At 42.4% G+C, this 19,513-nt stretch overlaps 1 protein-coding gene across 10 annotated transcripts in view; it reads right to left on the bottom strand.

Annotated features, from left to right (window-relative positions):
• The window catches only part of CADPS2 (calcium dependent secretion activator 2), a 401,370-nt gene that overhangs the window by 100,467 nt on the left and 281,390 nt on the right, over positions 1–19,513 (bottom strand). For all 10 annotated transcript variants that reach the window (XM_056846115.1, XM_056846117.1, XM_056846119.1 and 7 more), the window contains exons 17-18: positions 4,495–4,598; positions 48–204 (exon numbers count right to left, since the gene is read on the bottom strand). In XM_056846115.1, the coding sequence (XP_056702093.1) occupies positions 48–204; positions 4,495–4,598 (261 nt within the window). The remainder of the gene's footprint in view (positions 1–47; positions 205–4,494; positions 4,599–19,513) is intronic.

Below are 19,513 nucleotides of genomic sequence, written 5' to 3'. Positions count from 1 at the left end.
GGCAGGAACGATCAAAGACCAATCTAGCAAAACTTGGAAAAGCTTACAGTCATTTCTCAGGAAGTTATTTAGCAGCTGGAAGAGAGGAAAACTATCCCAGGAGTCTGGCTGCTGGGCCTCCAGTGCTGAATCCATGTCAACGGTAAAGAGGGACCAGAATTTCTCTGCATGTTCAGCCAACAAATCTGGCCACCAAGCAAATGCCTGCATTGTAATTCAGAAACATTTTTTTAAACAATGTGCAAACAAAAATAATTTTTTTCAACTCGCACTGTCTTTCATACACAATTACGTAAGACGGAAAGAGGAAAATGCATTTTCACTTAGCTACAGCAAGCCTCTGTGTACTCTGCACTTAAAAAAATGCAGTACTTTAAAAAACTTAATTTTGTAAAAATAAAGCTGCTTTTTATTTAGTCAGACTCACCATTCACCAATGGTGGCTCTCCCTATCTCAAGCTTAGATCCTTTAACTGAATTGCCAGGGCCTGAACCAGGGACCATCTGTAGCCACTGTTCTACCAGTGAACTTGTGCAAATACATAAATGTGTATATATTTCCATGTACTTACTTAGATTGTAGAATTCATTATGCTAGTTAAGGAGCAGGGCAAGACCTATGGAGTGCACTGCATGTGTGTTCCCGGGGAAATCCTGCTCAGCACCCGACTCAGAGCCAATGTTTTATGGGGTACGCATGGTTGCTGTCACCTTTTACCCTCAATTTCCCATGTCTCCCCATTGTTGAGAATACCGATTCTAAGAGTTGGTGGAATGGGAGGTGGAAGTGGAGGGAGCTTTTATTTTTGCCTATTTCCCAATTAGCGGGTCTCAATTAGGGTTGCCATTTGCCCAACCTTGGCCTCAATTCTTTGCCCTCAAGAAATTTAGGTGCAGTTGGAAAAAAATGGCCTCCTTACTCATGCTCTGGGAACTTCCCCATGTCTATAAGCTCTTTTTTAAGAGCCAGCATGGCATAGTGACAAATTCTAATCTGGAAATCCGGGTTCAATCCCCCACTCCTCCACATGAAACCTGCTGGGTGACCTTGGGCCAGTCACAGTTCTCTCAGAACTCTCTCAGCCCACTCGGAGGAAGGCAATGGCTAACCACCTCTGAATGTCTCTTGCCTCGAAAACCCTATTGGGTCACCATAAATCGGCTGTGACTTGATGGCACTTTCCACCACATATGGTCTTTACCACAGATAAGGGAAATTCCTAAAGCATCATTCAGAAGTGACATCATATCCTCTTCAAAACCCACCCTCCCCAGGCATTGCCCTCAAAAATTTCTTGCCATTTGCTGAGGCAGTACTGGCAACCCTAACTGGTTCACCTATCAAAAGGAAAGGTGCTTCCCTGGGGGGGAAGGGAGAAGTCTCAGTGCTCATGCACAAGAAGCCAAGGTTCTGGGTAGCACTGGGAAACCATCCTGAGGCATTGGAGAGCTGCTGTGTCTGCAGATAGTGCTAGGCTAGATGGACTCAGTATGGCTCAGTAGATTAGTATGACTCAATACCAGTCAGTATTGATTTGGTCCTCTATAGCGGAAATCAGGAGCAAAAGGAGGCAATATTATTTGCCATCACTCAGCTATCAGAGAGACAGGCTACCCTTGAAAATTGTAGTATCTACATTATTCCCTCAATTTGCCATGCAGTGAGAGTGTAAGCTTAGCTCATGGCACGAGTGATTGTTGAGGACTGGCAATGCTGGACGCAGTTATCTAAACCCTGAGAGCAGTCACATTTGGACATGTCTTTAGGGGGTCTAGAAACCACTGATTCTGCTGAGTGCTTTTCTCAGCATTTACGTTACACACGCTTTTTCCGTTAAGTAACATGGAAGCATTCTAAGCAATGGGGTGATTCACATGACAAGTTATTATACCTTGTGAAAATTTTCATTTATACCCCTGCTTTTTCCTCCAAACTGAAACCAAAAGTAGCTTACAACACTTTTCTCTCCTCTTCCATTTTATCTTCACAATTACCACCCTGTGAGCGGAGAGTGCATGACTGGCCCAAAGATACCCAGAAAACTTCCATAGTAGTAGGGTTGCCAACTCTGGGTTGAGAAATTCCTGGAGATTTTGGGGGTAGAGACTGGGGAGGGGAGAGTTTGGGGAGGGATATCAGTGGGGTATGATGCCATACAGTCTACACCTCAAAGCAGTCATTTTATCCAGGGGAACTGAGCCCTGTAGTCAACTAAAACTCTAGCTCTTCAGGCCCCACTTGGAGGCTGGCAACTCTGCACAGCAGAGTGGGGAATCAGATCTGGTTCTCTTAGAATGTGCGCCAACATTTTAACCACTTTAACATCACTGGCTCACTGTATGAGACTGAGGGTTGAAATTTTACGGTGCCTCAACTATTATTTCTTATATCTGAAGCAACAAGTGCAGTGTAGATACTCTCGGGACAATCTCTGCTGGTATTCTGACCTACACTGAGGAGGCACAGGGTTTTAGTCTCTCTCGGTGGCTTCTTCTCAGGGACAGGTAGGGAATGAAGCTTCTTAGAAAGGCTTGAAAGGTAAGATATTTTAAAATGTCTTCACATTACCCAGCTGACAACTGTAGCACTACTGGAGTACCTACAGGCTCCAGGAGTGCTTTAGGGTTCCACGTGGGGCCCCAACTTGATACAGCAGCAATAGCTCTCAAGAAGCTCACACCTTGCAACACTAACTTCACAATCTTTATGTTTGCCCTTCCTGGCTACTGTACTGAGTTTATGATGACATTGCGACTTGCATAAGGCTGTTCCATGACCCCCACAACAGAAGCAGTCTCGGACCAAAGTCTAATTAAGAAACATCCACTGGGACAGATTCAAACAAAAAAGAGCAACAGGGAAGACTTCAGTGAGAAAACTGGCAAAAGAATGCTATCAAAGAGCAGAACATATGTCACATGTTGAAAAGATCCATGCATGAAACCACGAATATATAAAAAAATGTAATGTCTGGTTTGTAATGAATAACATACCTCTTTTCCCTGTAGGAATCCATATTTTGGAAGTTTGTGGAACAGGAAAAAAACAGTCAAACTGTTAAAACATAGGTTAGAAGCCAGCAAGTTATGGCTACTGTCTTCTTATATAATTGTTCAAGGGATTTCTCTACTTTCATTAACAGACTCAGCTTACTTTCAAGTGTTAATATTTGTAGCAAATTAACACAGGATTTTAGAAAATTATTAAATTTGAATCTGACCAATGTAAACTATTATTAAGTAGTAAGATTACCAGCATTACAGCTCTATTTTTTATTATTTAAAGAAAGGAAAAATATGTAACTAAATGCACTTGTGGAATTAAATGCAATAATTTAGCTCTTCGATCAAAATTTAATTTCTGGAACTTTCCTGGACTTTTCTTTTTTGAAGTTCTACTTTAATGCACATCCTCAGAAGACAAAACTTGAATGTACATATTATTAAGTAATTATTTACAGCATAACACAGTGGCGAGACCAGTACAGAATAATGCCCTTTGGGAATTCATTTCAAATTACTGAAGCAGCTGTTTCTGCTGTATAAAATAAAATATCTATAACAAGTTCACACATGACAGATGTAAGCTAAAATCTAGAACTGACAGTGTGAGGTAAAAGCAGATGTTTTGAATGATCATATTTATAGACACTATATCTTAGTTTACCACTTTGCATGATTTCCCATAAAAGTATAACGGATTTTTTATTTTATAATATGAACTTCCTTCCAAGAAGTTTCATGTATCCCTGAAAACCTAGCTGATCAGATTTTTAAAAATCCTAGTATTATTATTACAAAAATCTATTTGTTCATTTAGTAAAATAAAGGGAACTTTTAATTCATGTAAAAGCTACTGTAGTACTTATCTTCAGCACGAGTTATTTTGGAATGCTTCCTGCATGATCCTTACCAAAATAAATAGGACTTGTGTGTGAATACAATGCATCCCTAACTCACTTCAATGGGCTTGCATGGGGGCTTCATGAAGAATTGTGTCCACACTTTGAAAAAGAATTAATTAAATGGGAGTACTTTCTGGATCAGCTTCACAGAAAAACAATATTGAACAGAATTTCCCCTTATGCTTTATAAAAATATATGTATGAAATTGTCAGGCACGTGACATTCCAGTTTTATTTTGCTCGGATTTGGAACTAGAGATGAAATTGGCAGAACACTTTCTATTAACTTGCATTCTTCATGTGATTTCAGGACCCCTGGCTGGCAATAGCTCTGCCTTTCCCTTCCATTTTATCTGGTGTATGTTTTTGAAATGTTCAAACCTGAAGCTTATTCAAGGGGACCCAAGTACAGTTTTATTTCACTTCACTTTCCATAACCTTCAAAACTATTACGGCTCTGCAAATGTGAATTGCCTTTAACATATGTCAGAGGCTTTTGCCATAATGTTTCTTGACAGAATTGCTTCACACCGAGGCCGTACGGGGTGGCTATCAAGCCTTATTGTACAGCTAATGCCGTTATCCTCACCTCTGAATGGTGCTCTTCATTCTGCTGCAGGACTTCAATACAGAGCTCTGCTAAATGAATAACCTCTTCCAGCTTTACCGAAGGAGGCGCTTGATTCAGTGTCTCTGGGGGTGAAACAAACACATAAACTAGGATGATGGCCGCTAGGAAAATATAGGATAGGAAATGAAACCACGCACAGACTAGATGTTTTGAAAAGGTTGACATCATTTAGCTCTCCAGGCATGCTTTTAATGCAAATTATTCTGCTGTTGTAATCAGAGACATATGTACATAAGAGTATTTTACCTACCAAGCACACAGAGGCCACAGTCAGCCCTTTCCTGATTAAATACATGAGAACTAACAGGTTCATTTCTAGTCGTTCAAGTTCTGCAACAAGCAAGTTCTACTCCTCTCCAAGGTCAGCCGCACAAAGGGATCAGAGGCCAGGGACTTATTTTTCCCTTTATCATACTATGCCTACAGTGATATTCATGATGGATTAATTACTGTACTCAACAGGCAGAATTCATGCTCTCTCTTGCAGCTAAATTCCAAGCATGTATAATCTGTATATAATAGGTTTCCATTTATCTAAAAATTGAGAAAGGACAATGGTGCTATGCAATTAGCTGACCCTTTCAAGCCTCTGTACCTCTCAGGAGGCCACAAGTTACCCTGCTAGAGCAGCAATTAACAATAAGCAACAACAATTAATAAGAAGGTACAAAATAAAAACAAACAAACTTGATTACTAAAGGAAAACTAACTTCATCTTTAAAACAGATGCTAAATATCACACATCTTTCAGAATGGAAACCCCAAAAGAGACTGGAGTAGACACAGGAAATAACAATGGTCTTGAAAGAGATAATAAAGTTTATTTTAAATTCAGATACATTTGCAGAATACACTTCTGAGCTGGTAAAAACATTAACATAATCATTAAATTATTTAAAACCTCCAGAATCGTGACAATCCCCAACACATTCATTCTGTATTTTACACAGGCTACAAACCTGAAAAGAAAAACAGAGTTGTACTTACCTGTAACTGCTGTTCATCGAGTGTGTTCTGTGCAGGCACACATGGGACTGTGCAGGCTGGCCATGGAGGAAGACTGACAAGGCTTCTAGAAGCCTTGGAGCGCTTGGAGTGATCCTCTCCCCTCCGTCTGGAGCCGAGAGTGGGCTGGTTTCCTGCCCAAATGGTCACATGATGGACGCGAGGAGCGCTCCTCCCTCAGTTCTCTGCCGCCGTGGAGGAAGATGTACAAATGGCAGCCCACAGTGGGGAAAAGAGGGAGGGATGCGTGCCTGCACAGAAGACACTCGATGAAGAGCAGTTACAGGTAAGTGCAACTATGTTTTCATTGTTGTGTCTTAAGTGCAGTCCCGCATGGGAGAGTGGCAAGCTCAATTACCTTGGAGGGGTGAGTGGGCTCCTCACCGAAATAACGACTGCAACAGCGCTCTCTCCACAGCTGCGTCACGTCTCGAATCCACATCAACGGAGTAGTGGTGGAGAAACGTGGACGGAGTGGACCAGGTCACAGCCTTATAGATGTCATGCAGATCCACCCTGCTGAGAAAAGCAGCTGAGGCTGGGGCTCTAGTGGAGTGGGCCTTTATGGATAAGGGACACTGTACCCCTGCTGAGGCATAAGCTAAATGGATAGCTGAAACCACCCACCGGGAAAAGGATTGAGCCGAACCCACTTTGCCCTTACGGAGCCCTTTAAAACAAAGGAATAAATTTGGGTCCTTGCGAAAGGACTTCATACGGTCTAAATAAAATAAAAGTGCCCTATGAACATCCAATGAGTGGAGTGATTGTTCTGGGGGTGATTGTGGTGTTGGGCAGAAGACAGGTAAAACTATGTCTTGTGAAACATGGAAGGGAGTGACCACTTTAGGCTGGAACTCCAGGCTTGGTCTGAGGACCACCTTATCAGGGTGGAACAGTATAAAAGGGGGATCAAAAAGCAGAGCAGCTAATTCCCTCACTCTTCTGGCCGAAGTAATAGCCACCAAGAATGCCACCTTAAAAGACACAAATGAAATGTCAGACGTGGCAAGTGGTTCAAAGGGTTTATGCGTTATAAACGATAAAACCAATGACAAACTCCAAGTTGGCAATGAAGGCTTAACCAGGATACAGATTAAACAGTCCCCTTAGAAAACGCTTAGATTCAGGGGCTCAACATAACAAGAAAATGACAACACCTTGATGAACTGAGGACAAAGCTGCTAGGTGAACCTTTATGGAAGAAGCAGCTAAACCTTTGTCACATAATTCTAATGTGGGACGCTCCTAAACAGTAGAGACAATCATCATGATCGTCGTTGGCAGCCATCTTTGTCCCACATTTTCCGTATTTCTTGAAGAGTGCTGTCATAGAGGAATAGGCTCCTCTACAACAGCTGAACAGCTCTGAGATAATTTCTTCAGTGCTCAAAGAAATAGGTCCTCCCTCCATGGCGGTGAAGAGAAAACTGAGGGAGGAGTGCTCCCCTGCCTCTGTCATGTGACCGTTTGGGTGGGATACCAGCCTGCTCTCGGCTCCAGATGGAGGGGAGGGGAGTGCTCCAAGTGCTCCGAAGCTTCTAGAAGCTTGTCAATCTTCCTCCATGGCCGGCCTGCGCCTTTGCAGTCCCATGCAGGACTGCACTGAAGACACGACGATGAACATATATGAAAGACTTTTCCTGTTATCACAATGTATGTGTACCAATCCAAACATGTACAAGAGATTGGCAAGTTGAAAACTGCATTAGTTATACCGAATCAGTCTATGAAATTCTGCCCCTCTCACCTCTTCATTCCACTTTTCCACTCACAGGATATCCACCTAACCTTAAGATGCTCTTCTCTTTTATCACCTCTCTTTTGTTCAGCAGAAGTCCCCTCACTCTGCTTTGCAGGACACAGATCCGCCTGAGTCCTACATGAGGTTTTTTGCCAAGGCAACCTGCCCATTTGCTTCCTTCATAGCAACAGTATGGTTTGCCAACAGTCCAACGCTCGGCCTCATTAGTAAGAATGCTGAATGTGGACATTCCTTGACATCACAGCAGTTCAGCCAGTATGTGAGTGTTTTGTGTACGATATCCAGGTTTTGGCCCACTGCCATGTACAAACAACTGCTTTTCATGGCCTTGAGTGTTTACTAAAGACTGAAATATTATTGGTATTTGACTTTTTCAGGGTGCTGGGTTCCCAGAAGAACTTTTATGTTAAAAGCAAAACTGAATCTCTTCCTTATGCAAAAACAACGCTGCCTCATAAAACAATAAAAATGAGAGCCATGATACCATCACATTATTACAAAACATAGTTTTTCATAGTCACACACATATATATTGCTGAAGTTTTTTTAAAAAAGCTATTTCTATCTGATCTCTGGAAAAAAAATTCAAAATGTAAAAAATTGCCACATAAACAATGCTGTTGAATTGATGGCCAAGCATGGTATGCAGAACAAATTCCTACTTAGAGGATAAATCACAATGGGTAGCTGTGTTAGTCTGTCTGCAGTAGTAGAAAAGAGCAAGAGTCCAGTAGCACCTTAAAGACTAACGAAAGCTCATACCCTGCCAGAAAATATTTTTGTTAAGTCTTTAAGGTGCTACTGGACTCTTCTACTACTTAGAGGAAGATAGCAGGCTTTCAAATTAGCATATGGAACCCTTTTTTATCCCATTCAGTTTTCACTCAGCAGCACAACAATCATTGTCTGATAAAAATATATTTGTGAGCGGGTAACTCACTGATTCTGCCCTTTGTTCTTTCAGTGAAATGAACATGCGCTAAGAGCTTTAAATTACAAAGAAAGTCCTCTCTCCGCATGCACAAATGGCTGTACTCTGCCTTCAGTTCAATAGTGTTTGTAGTGCTCTTGTTTTCCTTCAGATAAGTCCTTGTGAGCTTGGAGGGCATTTACATGCAGCCATTCTTTTTTAATAGAAAACTTGCCTGCAAAAGACCTCATTAAAAGAGGTTTCAGCTTTTGAGCAACTGGTCTGGACAGAAGTCTCTCATTGTTCGTTTTCTTGGCCAAAGTCCAGTCTTTCTTCCTCTATTATAAAATCCACTTTACTCCCTTAAAAAAAGTGCATTTGCACCACTGTACACATTTACCCAGCCTGTTCCACTATCCCATATCATACATTCACTATCACATTGGGGAGGGAAATCAAACTTGGAAGTCTTTGGGGGAAGAAGGTCACATGTATGACAAATATGGGAAAATATGGACAGTGGGAGACAAAAGTGAAATGACACGGTAAAAATCCTGGGACAAGCACTTGTTTTAAAACCGGGATTCAATCTGTTGTATCTCTTTGAGACATACGGCACACTTTGACCTCTTTAGCATGGGAGATCAAACACACACAGCTCTCCCACATGCACAGTACAACACATGCACACATAGGCACACCCACCTACCTTCCCAGTCACTTCAATAGATGCCTGCATTATTTTCTGTGGCAGAATCAATGGCGTGGATCCATATTTCCTCCAACCTAAATAGCTTTCGACTTAAGTGGCTTTTTCTTTGGAGGAAGGGCCACTCAAGGTTGAGGAAGACTCCTTAGGCTGAAGGAAGGCTTAAAACTTTGCTCAGTGGAGTGGTGGGATAGGAATAGGATCTACCCCAACTTCTCTGCTGAAATGAACGGGGCCCTTGGCGCTCAAAAACTCACACAGAACCCTGGAACCAGTATCATGACATCCAAATCAGAAGGGATTCTCAATGTACTTGTCTGTCGCTCCTCAGGCACAGGCTAACTAACAAGTGTTTGAAAATTAATGCCAAGCACATACAACATACTGTTTATATACAAGACTTGAAATCATAAACCCATGCACCTTGACTTCCACTGAAAATGTTTTCAGAACTGATGTCTATAATATGCTACAAAATTGTCTCCTCTTTTCTCAGTCTTGTATCACGCCTAACAGCTAAACCTGCTAGTCATTTTCTGCAGTAATGATGTGTGTGTTAAGTGCGGTCAAGTCGCTTGACTCATGGCGACCCTATGAATCAATGTCCTCCAAAATGTCCTATCTTTGACAGCAGTAATAATAAATTATCCTTTTCCCCTTCATTGGTTAGATATTTATTTTAAAATTCTCCTTAAAAGTACCATCGTTTCTCAGTGCCAAAAAGGGCAATTCTGATGGAAAGAAATCACAGTGCTTATTTTTAGCTCTCATTGATTTCAACAGTAAGCATTTCTGAAGGTAGAAAAAAGTGACAAAACACTAAAACTTTACATCAAGGTTCTGGTCCAGTCTCTTCCCTCTGCTACACCAGGAACACATTCACATTTACAACTAGTTGCCAAGGCTCCACCCACCTTTTGTTGCCCCCAAGGACATCAACAGTGATTGAGTTGACTTGAAATTGACATTTCTGACAAGCGCTGTACAAATTTAACAGACGCTCTTAGCTTAAAGCAATGGGAACATAAAAAACTATATGAAACACTAAGAGGTGCATGTCCATGCATGGTTACACACAGTCCAGGCGCCATACATTGTGGGTCAGCAGTATGAAGCAGATACAAGAGATTGTGGCAGCGAGTCCAATGAGGCTTTCTGCAACCCAGCGAGAAGCAGTTTAGAGGCACAAATAGCTTGTTTCTCAACCAAAATACCTCCTGCTGACAGCAAATGCATTTGGTTTGGAAGCCCACAGAGCAGATATCTAAAATACGTCCCCTGAAGGTGCAGGTCTCAATTCATATGTAATAAATAGGGAGATAGTTTCAAGTTTATATTGCAAAGCAGGGGTTTTAAAAGATGTGGAAGGATAATGTTCTCCAAACCAGTAGATGCTCAAAAGCCAAGAACTAGTGTTTTTCACTGAAATATTTCCTCCTGAATTTGGCACCAAGCCATCAATTCGACCTTCATTAAACCCTCTAAAAACAAACATCCACTCCTAAGGAACCAGTCTTCACAAATAGAAATATGATCACAACCCCCACAAGATACCAACAAAACTGACAGGGCCAGAGGAAAAAATGATAACTCCATGTTCAGGTATAGTCCCACTCCATAAAGCGGGCTCAAATCATTAACCCATGAAGAATGAAAACTTTTACACAGCACACAAAGCTTCCTCAAACTTGTCCTATGGACAGATGGCACACATATTTTCTAAATGAATGCTACAACCCTCAGCCCCAGCAGTTTAATGAACTTCCAACCTCAGTACTGACCTACACAAACCCATACTTCCCTAGGGAAATCAATGTATTGTTTAAAATACAAAAAGGATAACAGTGTTCATGATATGCCCATGTACAAACAACATTATGCTCACTGTTAAACTGCTGCTGTTAAGTCAGCTCCTCTGGACTAACAAAGGCATCAACGGAATAAAACCTGTATACAGAACAATAACACAGGTGGGTACTGCAGGCCACACCAGAGACTCTAAGGAAAGCCTGATTACCCCCCCCCCCCACACACACACACACAACTTGGTCCTCTGTTAGACCCTTCTTTTCCCACTGGTTATAAAGCTTATTACTAATAAATAAATAGGTGTTTCTGGGAAAGATAGGCCCAGATCTCTATATCACTTATTTTTGCACAAGCCAGCACTTCAATTTTCCTATGCCAAATTAATTTGCCTGCATGGCACTGTAGTACTTTGTAACTACCAGCAATGTAGAGTGCACTGTACCAACAGAGATGTTCTTATTTACCTCCATGTGGTAAATACACTTCCACCTTGAATAGAGGCTATTCCTGTCCGCAGGTGGGGGCAGATCACCAGTCTTAAATCCTTCTGAGCTAGAGATCTGCCAGGACCCACGAAGGGCCAGACCAAATTATTTCACGGGCCTTAAACGGCCCCTGGGCCTGACGTTCCCCACCCCTGCCCTAAGGGGAATTGATCTCTGTAGCTGGGAGATCTGTTGTGATTCCTGGAGAGCTGCTGCTGCCACTGCTGCTGTGGGTTGAGGGAGGAAGCAGGTGGGCAGTTGAGAGTGATCCTACTATTATTGCTGGTGTGGGAGGGAGAGAGGAAGTAAGTGTGAGGCTGGGAGGGTGATGGGGGCCAGAAAGCGAGAGTGATGGGGTGGGGGGCAGAAAGAGAAAGTGAAAGGCATGGAGGAAGGAGAGAGAGTAAGAAAAGGGTTGGCAGGAGGGAGAAAGAGTATGAGAGAAGTAGGGGGAGGAAGCAAAGGGGGAGGGAATAGGATAGCTGTTCCCATAAGTTTCTTGCGGGTCCCCACTTGTCAACATATAGTTCTAGTCAAACAAAATTATCCTTTGCCTTATGTCAAAAGATCATAAACAGTTGGTGACGCTTATGATTAAAAAAAACCAACTACTGTCTGGAGGGAGAACACTCTGTCTAATTGACACTGCAATGTGGAGAACGAGAGCATTTGGGGGGGGGGTTGACTTTAGAACAGGTGACCACAGAGGAGCACTGAGTCTCGCATCACAAAGCATTTGCATGTTCAACTTCGAGTATCTCTTATTCAATACCTCTCTGCATTTTAGATCCTGTAAACAAACTCTATGGCACTGATTCAGTCATAAGTATAATCTTCCCTTGTCATTATCTTCTGTGGGTACAATGCCAGGGAAAAATCTCGTTTCACTGAAGTCCACAGGAAGTTTCCAGTTGACCTGAATGGAAACAGGACCCTCCACATAGCAATGGAAAGGTGGTGCAGGCTCATGGAGGCTTTGCGTAGACACCATCAGGCTAGCATACTGTGCTAGTCCCCCCTGTCCCCCCCAGACTTTATCGTCTAAATAAACTGCACAGACTTCTAATGTTCATTCTTCCTTGCTTGTGTTTAAATCAAGTGAAAAGATTGCATTCAATAACGAATTATTGTCTGAAAACTATCTTAGCCATGCAATTAATTTTACTTCATTGCTGGAATGCCCAGTATTTTGCTGGCAGATAATCTGTGCTTAATAAAAGCATCATGTAAAAAAATATTGTACTCTGCACGTAGTCTATTCCTGTGCATTGTCTTCACTGCCTCTTACATTTCTGTGAACAGCCTCCAATGTTACCAGTTTTACTTTTTGTTATCAGGATCAGCAAGGCACATACATATTAAAAGAATAGAATAGTCAGATCATAATAACACTCATTTAACAACTATATGAAGCACATCAATTATACTGTCTGCATGTGCATGTATGTCTGTCAGTACTGCAAATGCTACTTAGCTGAAATATCCTGATTTTTATCTGTTGGCATTACCTGAAATCAGATTTAGAAGCTTAAGCCAGTCAGTAAAAGAGAATGGACTAATTTTGTTACTGGATGAGAAGAATTTTTTTGTTTTGTTAGAACACGTTGCCAGAGAAGAGACCCAATCCACACACCACAGATAGTTTGGATATTCCCACACTGATTAGGCTCCATGAAAAAGCTCTCACTCGTGTGGTTTCCAGTGTGTGAATTCTATTTTTAAATTAACTGAATTATATCTGTGTGTCTAAGTGTGCAGGCTGTGTGACAGTATTCTGCATTCTTTGGCCAGAAACTCAAACTGAGCCACTTTTCACATGCTTGAATATTTAGAACCACTGAGATCCAATCTGAGCATGAGAAGAAGACAGTGAGGCAAATTATCACTGTTAGTTCTACCTACTGTTGGTTTACCAACCGGGACTGGGCCCTTCCTTCTCTCCACAGGAGTTATTGGGAACCAAATGCCCTATAAGCAGGAAAAGAACCAAATAAAGCCAACGGCCACCACTACAAACTCCAAGGGACTCTCTCTTTTTTATAACAGGCTATTTCAGGACCAAATATACCTACATGTGGGGGAGAAAGGGGAGTTCAAGGGTTTTTGTTGGGGGGCGGGTGGTAGCAATCATTATTTTCCCTTTTAGTTCTGCAACCTAAGAACCCAAGAACTGGGAACAGAACTAGAACACAGAGGGCTTCATCTGAAAGGAGAGCATCAGTGACAAAAAAAAGTCGATGAGGAGAAATAACTAAATTCTTTCTAGTTTGTCACCTACATTTCAGCCATCCGTCCAACCACATAAGGACATAAGAAAAGCCCTGCTGGATCAGACCAAGGTCCATCAAGTCCAGCAGTCTGTTCACACAGTGGCCAACCACGTGCCTCTGGGAAGCCCACAAACAACTGCAGCAGCATTAACCACACTTAGGTTGTAAATCCTTTGGGGCGGAGACAGATATGAAACTACCCTAAACAGTTCTGAGATCATGAGATGGGGCAGATGTATAAAATCAAGAGGTATTTAATGTGAGGTGCCTGGGCTGCCTGAGAGTTGTTTTGCCCCTCCGCCGTCTTGGGACTGGCCGCCCCCGGGGTTTCCTTGGCCTCAGAGCTGGAGTTTGAGTCGGGTTGCCCATGATGCCTGGCAACATGCAGTTCTCTCTCCTCCCTGGCCTCCATCCCTCCTGGCCTTTTATCCTCCCACTTCCTTTTCCCCACCCCCTTTTAGTTGATAAAAGGCCTTGTCTGCAGGCCTCCTGTCCGGCCCCCTTCCGCCTTCCTTTTTCCTCCCCACTCCCGGCTGACGAACCTTCCCCCAGACTCCCGTCTTCCCTCCTCCGCACCACCTCCCTCCCCAGCTAATCAGTGGGCGGCCGCAGCTGTCCTGCCGGCTGGTTTCCTGGAGGTCATGGGTAAGTACTCGCTGGCCGAGGCTTGCCCAGGCCCAGGTTGAGGAGGTGGGGGTGACAGCCATCTGGGCGGCGGTGACAGCAGCCACATATTTGGCGGTGCGGCTGGGCCTCCGGCGTCTTCAGGCCTGTCTGGCCGCTGCTCGGCTGGCAGTGACTCTCCAGGTGGCCCGGCTTCTGCGGCGGACTCCAAGATAGGTTTGGGCAGCTGGAGAAGTCCCGGGAGCGCGGCGGTTGGCCACGTCTCGGGACATTTAATTTGTACATATTATCCTGGTACCAAAACATGGAAAATTAGGAAATGAACTAAACCAAAATCAACACCAAAAAGGCCATGGGGTCTCACTATCGTGTCAACTGTTTGTTTCCTGATATGTGGGACAAAAGATCACACAGTACATAGAGATAAACTGGTGTTTAGGGTGGCCAGTCAGACGTTGACTACCTGTAACAGACACTGCCTCAAGAAAACCACATTTACACCTTCCTTGATTTTTTGGTGTATCTTTAAAAGTTAAAATGCTCACATATTTGGAAATTATTGTAATAAAAACTAAGATAAAGTTTGTTTTTTAAACTGTCTTTGGGGATTTTGTAGAAGTCATCAGCTTATATATTAGAGGGTATATTAGAGGCCACACCATACCACCCATAATATGACTTTGCCCTTGCAGATTCTCAGTTCATAATTAAAGATATCTTTTCCTTTCCCTCTGCTCTGAGATGCATTCCCAAGAAAATGAGTGGCCCTTACAAGGGTGACATGGAGGAAGAAGAAATGCAGATTTGTTTCCCTTTGCTATTAAAAGCAACCAGCGTTTAAGCCCATAATTTAATTTTCGCCAGGATCAAATTGCTTTGAAAAGAACAAAAAAAACCTCATTAGAGAAACGGTGCCTCTCCTAGGATGGAGGAGAACGGGAGCACAACCCTGTCAGCAGCTCCCTTTTCACCACTCCCACAAATATCACTCAAGGCTATCACATCACCACCTTGGCTTTCTTTGAAAATGGAAAGTGACCTTAACCTCAGGAACATCACCAAGGCAACCCTTCTCTGTGCTGAGGCTCTTGTCATTTATTCTGCAGTAGCACCAAGAGTCCAAAAAAAAAAGAAAAGAAAAAAAAAGAAAAAAGATTCCATTGTGCCAGGCACGGCATGGCTGCCTCACAAAAGTGAGACACTGATAGGTATCTACTGTAAAATGTTTGTGCAAATGCATGCTCTTGCACATAAGCCTACCCAATTGCACACAAACTGACTCATGCTTGACAACAGTGCATCACTGCTCCAATTCCTGCTCTTTTTGGAGATCGTGTGGAGAACATTATAGGTCCTTTTCTCTGTTTTGAGTATTCAAATTCTGTTCGATTTCAAAACAAACAGAACTTGGAACAAGAGCAATTCCCTCAAATTCTAGCTGCTATTAAGAGAAGTGCTTCTCTGCTGAAGCAATAAAACAAGATACGGTTTGTCAATAGGGACCAAAATTTCAACAGATGTGCCATTTTTTTCTACTGAGTTATTTTAGTGGGTGAAAACTATTTTTGGGATTAAAATTAGACTGCCATTGTTTCTGTTCATCACATAGTAACATACACACACACAAATAAATTTTGGTTTAAGAATGCAGTAAGCAATGGTTGACATTACACGGCATATTCAGTGGTTAGATTAGGATTGCATTGTCCCACATTCAAATCTTTACTCCGCCATAGAAGCTGACTGTGTGACATTGGGCTAATAATTCTCTCTCATCATAGCCTACTTCACAGGGTTGTTGTGAGAAGAAAACAAAGGAGGGGAGAACCATCTATACTCCCCTGAGTTCCTTAGAGGTGGAATAAAGCAAATGTGATAGGATACTGAGGTTTTCAGGGGTCAGCCTATGGAAACATTAGTTGATGTGACATCTGTATAACATGCTTGAAAATTCTTGAAAATGCTTACTTTGCCTAATTTTCCTGACAATTGTGTGAGATACGTTAGGCTAAAACTTCCTCATAAGTACCTAGTGAGCTTCGCAGCTGAGCAGGATTTTGAATATGGGTGTCTCATATATAAACTCAAATTTCTACCTGCTTCAGATCCACACACTATTGTTAACCTGTCCTTCCGCATTCAGAAGCATCATGCGGCAAGTCCTCCTGGGGTTGCTGTATTTTCCATTGCAGATGGAAGATCACATTTTTAATGTTAAAAAACATGACCTGCACATGCAAAATTAGGATACAGAAGGCCTTTGAATGCTCAGGCATACACTACTTGCTCCTTGTCCAAATATCTGCTTTCCTGATATCAGCTGGATACTGGCATCTAGATGGTTGCAAGAGGTCTCTGTACTTCAAAAGAGGATGGTATTATAGCCACCATATCTGTCTTGAGATTATAGCCGCAACAACTGTTCTAAAATTCAAAGTTTTTATCCACTTGCTGTACAAAACAAATCTCTTCTATCTCAGAACAGTCCTATTGTCTCTCACAAGGAACAAATTGTACAAGCCTTACTTCCAATGCCTTTGACTGCACCCATGCAAGTAGTGGGAAACACACAGAACACTTTGGGACATGCATACAATTAAAACATCAGTCACCTGGATCCTTCTCATTTGCTGCTTAATTATGGAGAAAAAGGACAAGAAAAAAATCAGGAATATCATTAGTATACTTTCATCGGTGCAAATCAAAGTATAATTTGCAGCAATCTGAACATTCAATAGCATATTCTGGTAAAGTAAAAAAAAAGTATAAGTTATTTGTATTCAGTCAAAAAGGAAGCTAACTATTTCAGCCTCCAAACAGCAAAGTTATTCTGATAATAATACTCATGTCTGAAATTATATGGAATAAGCAAGAAAAGATGGGCAACAGAAGACACTTGTGACTGATTATATTATAGCCAACTGGGACTATTACTTTTCACATGAAACACTGGAATAATCTTTGTGAGAACTTTTTTTTAATTAAAGCAGTCTATGAAATAATGTTTGCTAGTGATATGAAAACCCCATTTCTTTCAAGTCGCTCACTAATCACACATTGTTTCATAGTTCAAATAAATAAATTCCATTGAAATATACAGTATTTAGTAGTGTTTTAATCCTGTTGAATTTAGGACTAACAGAAGGACCAGAAACATGCTTCCCCCCGCCCCACAAATACAAGAGCAGAGATCTTCAGGATGACCAGCTTTGAACCTACTGTAAATCCTAAACAGGTCCGCTCAGAAGTAAGTCCCATTTTACTTAACAAGGACTACTCTCAGGAAAGTGTTTTTAGGCCTCTAGTCTCTGCTTTCATGACATTAGAGAATACATACAGCCTTAGGAAGTGAACAAGTAATAAACACCTGTGGCTGTGGACAGATGGGATTCCACTTTAGTGCCTGAGGGGAGTTCAGCTAAATGTACATATATGTAGCAGTGTTATAAGAGCACAGGAAAAACACAAAGTTTCACACAGGTTTGGAGGTTTATTTTTGAGCAATTATAGTGGCTATAATATTACAGTGCCTAAACTAACAGTACTTTTGTAGAGAAAAAGAAAAATAGTGATTTTAGGTGATATTAGGTGATAAGGCTCATAAACAACTCACCAATAAATCTGCTTTTTTATTGCAATCGTTTAACAGGAGTGGCATAATAAACCAAACCAAAAAGCTCAATTAATAGTTGTTCAGAGTTATATGGCAATCTTTGTGGGAGTGCCAATGTAGAATTCAAGCTTCCATTAAAAATAATTACAAGGATTTTAAAAAGTTGGGTGGGATCTGCTGAAGCTCAGTTCCCCAACAGGTTGCAAATGCTGAAGAACAAATTGTATGCTGCAGGGACAAAAAAGTTATGTAGCTAGTGATTGTCTAGCGAGAAGCATAGCTCTTTTTAATCTATGGAAATGCCTCTTTAGTTAGGATGACTGTTATGTTATGTTTTAAAAAGATTCTGAGTATAAGAAGAATATGTTTATTTCACCTGTAAACATGGAGTGCCACACCAGGGCCATGTCCGCACTGCACGTTTGCCGCTCCAATTTATGCGGGGTTTCCTTGCATGTTCGCACTTCATCTCAACCGAAGGATTGCGGAGACGTCTTCACAGCAGAATTTCTCCGCATTAAGAGGATCCGCTTATACAGCGAATTATTAAAATGAAAACTTTTCCTCATACGGAGCTTTGAAGTGTGAACATGCAACAGGTCATTGCAGCAACGTCTTGCAAAGAGGGGGCTGGGGGGCTGGAGGAGGAGGGACCGTTTTGGCGACTGGGGAGAAAGAGGCTGGCAAGAGAAGGATGTGGAGCTGGGAGGAGCTGAACTAGGAAGGAAAGGGGTAGCGCCGGCGAGCATCAGGGGGAAGGGGCCAGACGTTGAGGGCCGGTGGGGGAGGGGAAGGGATCGCAGGTGTGCAAACGGGGGAGGGAAGGGAGGGAGGCGCTCCCGGCTGGGGCTTCCTCACGAGCAAAGGCGCCAAGGCTGGGACTGGGGCGCCCCGCTGCAGTTCCCCCCAGCTGGCCGGTCCCTTCCTTCCTTTCCCCACCACCCTTCGTTGCGCACAGTGGGGCTTACTTCTGAGTAAAGGGGCCTCGGCGAGGGCTTTGCCGGATCGTGTCCTCGGGCACTGCGTTCCTTTCCGCGTCTCCGGAAGGATAAGGGAGGCAGCCCGCAAAGGTTTACTGCTCCCAAGCCTGGAGGTTCCATGCTTTGCTGTCAGGGCTAACAGCTGCTGATAGACCGCTCTGTCCACCAGGAAGGTCTTTAGCCCTTTAAGCATCACAAAGGTGGCGCGGTGGGAACAGAAATCACGCGAACTTTATCAAAAAAAGCGGAGAAAGGTGGCGCGGTGGGAACATAAATTTTATTTCATTTTGGATGCTTGTGTACTCGACACGTATAAATAGCGAGGTAAGTTGTTGGTGCGTTCACGGGCCAGGATTACTTTCCTGACTTTCAAGATAGCTTTGGAGACTACTTTTTCGAACGTTTCTATTTTTATACCAATTATTCCAAACAAGCTTGTTAAAAAGTCAAGATAATTGAACAGCAAGAGCCCCCTGCTGAAAGTCTTCATAGGATATTCACAGGAGGTGAAAAGGTATTTTTCTCATTTTCCAAAAGAGCTACATACATCCTCCTTCATTTAAACACAACATGATATCTTAATTAATTATGATAAACTGGTTACTAAGGCACTTTCATGTTGTTTTTCCCATGATATAATATTGGTTGCTATGGAGATGAGATGGCTTTTTTTGGGGGGTTAATCACTCCAGAGGTTGGTTAACTCATCTTTGTCAGTGATCTTAACAAGAGATAAAATAAGTTTAAAACCAATTGCTAAACACACCAGCCATCTCCTTTTCCCTTGCTTTCAGTAGCAGGGCTAAA

The sequence above is a fragment of the Euleptes europaea genome, chromosome 3 (genome assembly GCF_029931775.1).
Source record: "Euleptes europaea isolate rEulEur1 chromosome 3, rEulEur1.hap1, whole genome shotgun sequence".
NCBI lineage: Eukaryota > Metazoa > Chordata > Lepidosauria > Squamata > Sphaerodactylidae > Euleptes > Euleptes europaea.
Note: the sequence above shows the minus strand (reverse complement) of the source record. Positions and strands in the feature narration are given on the sequence as shown.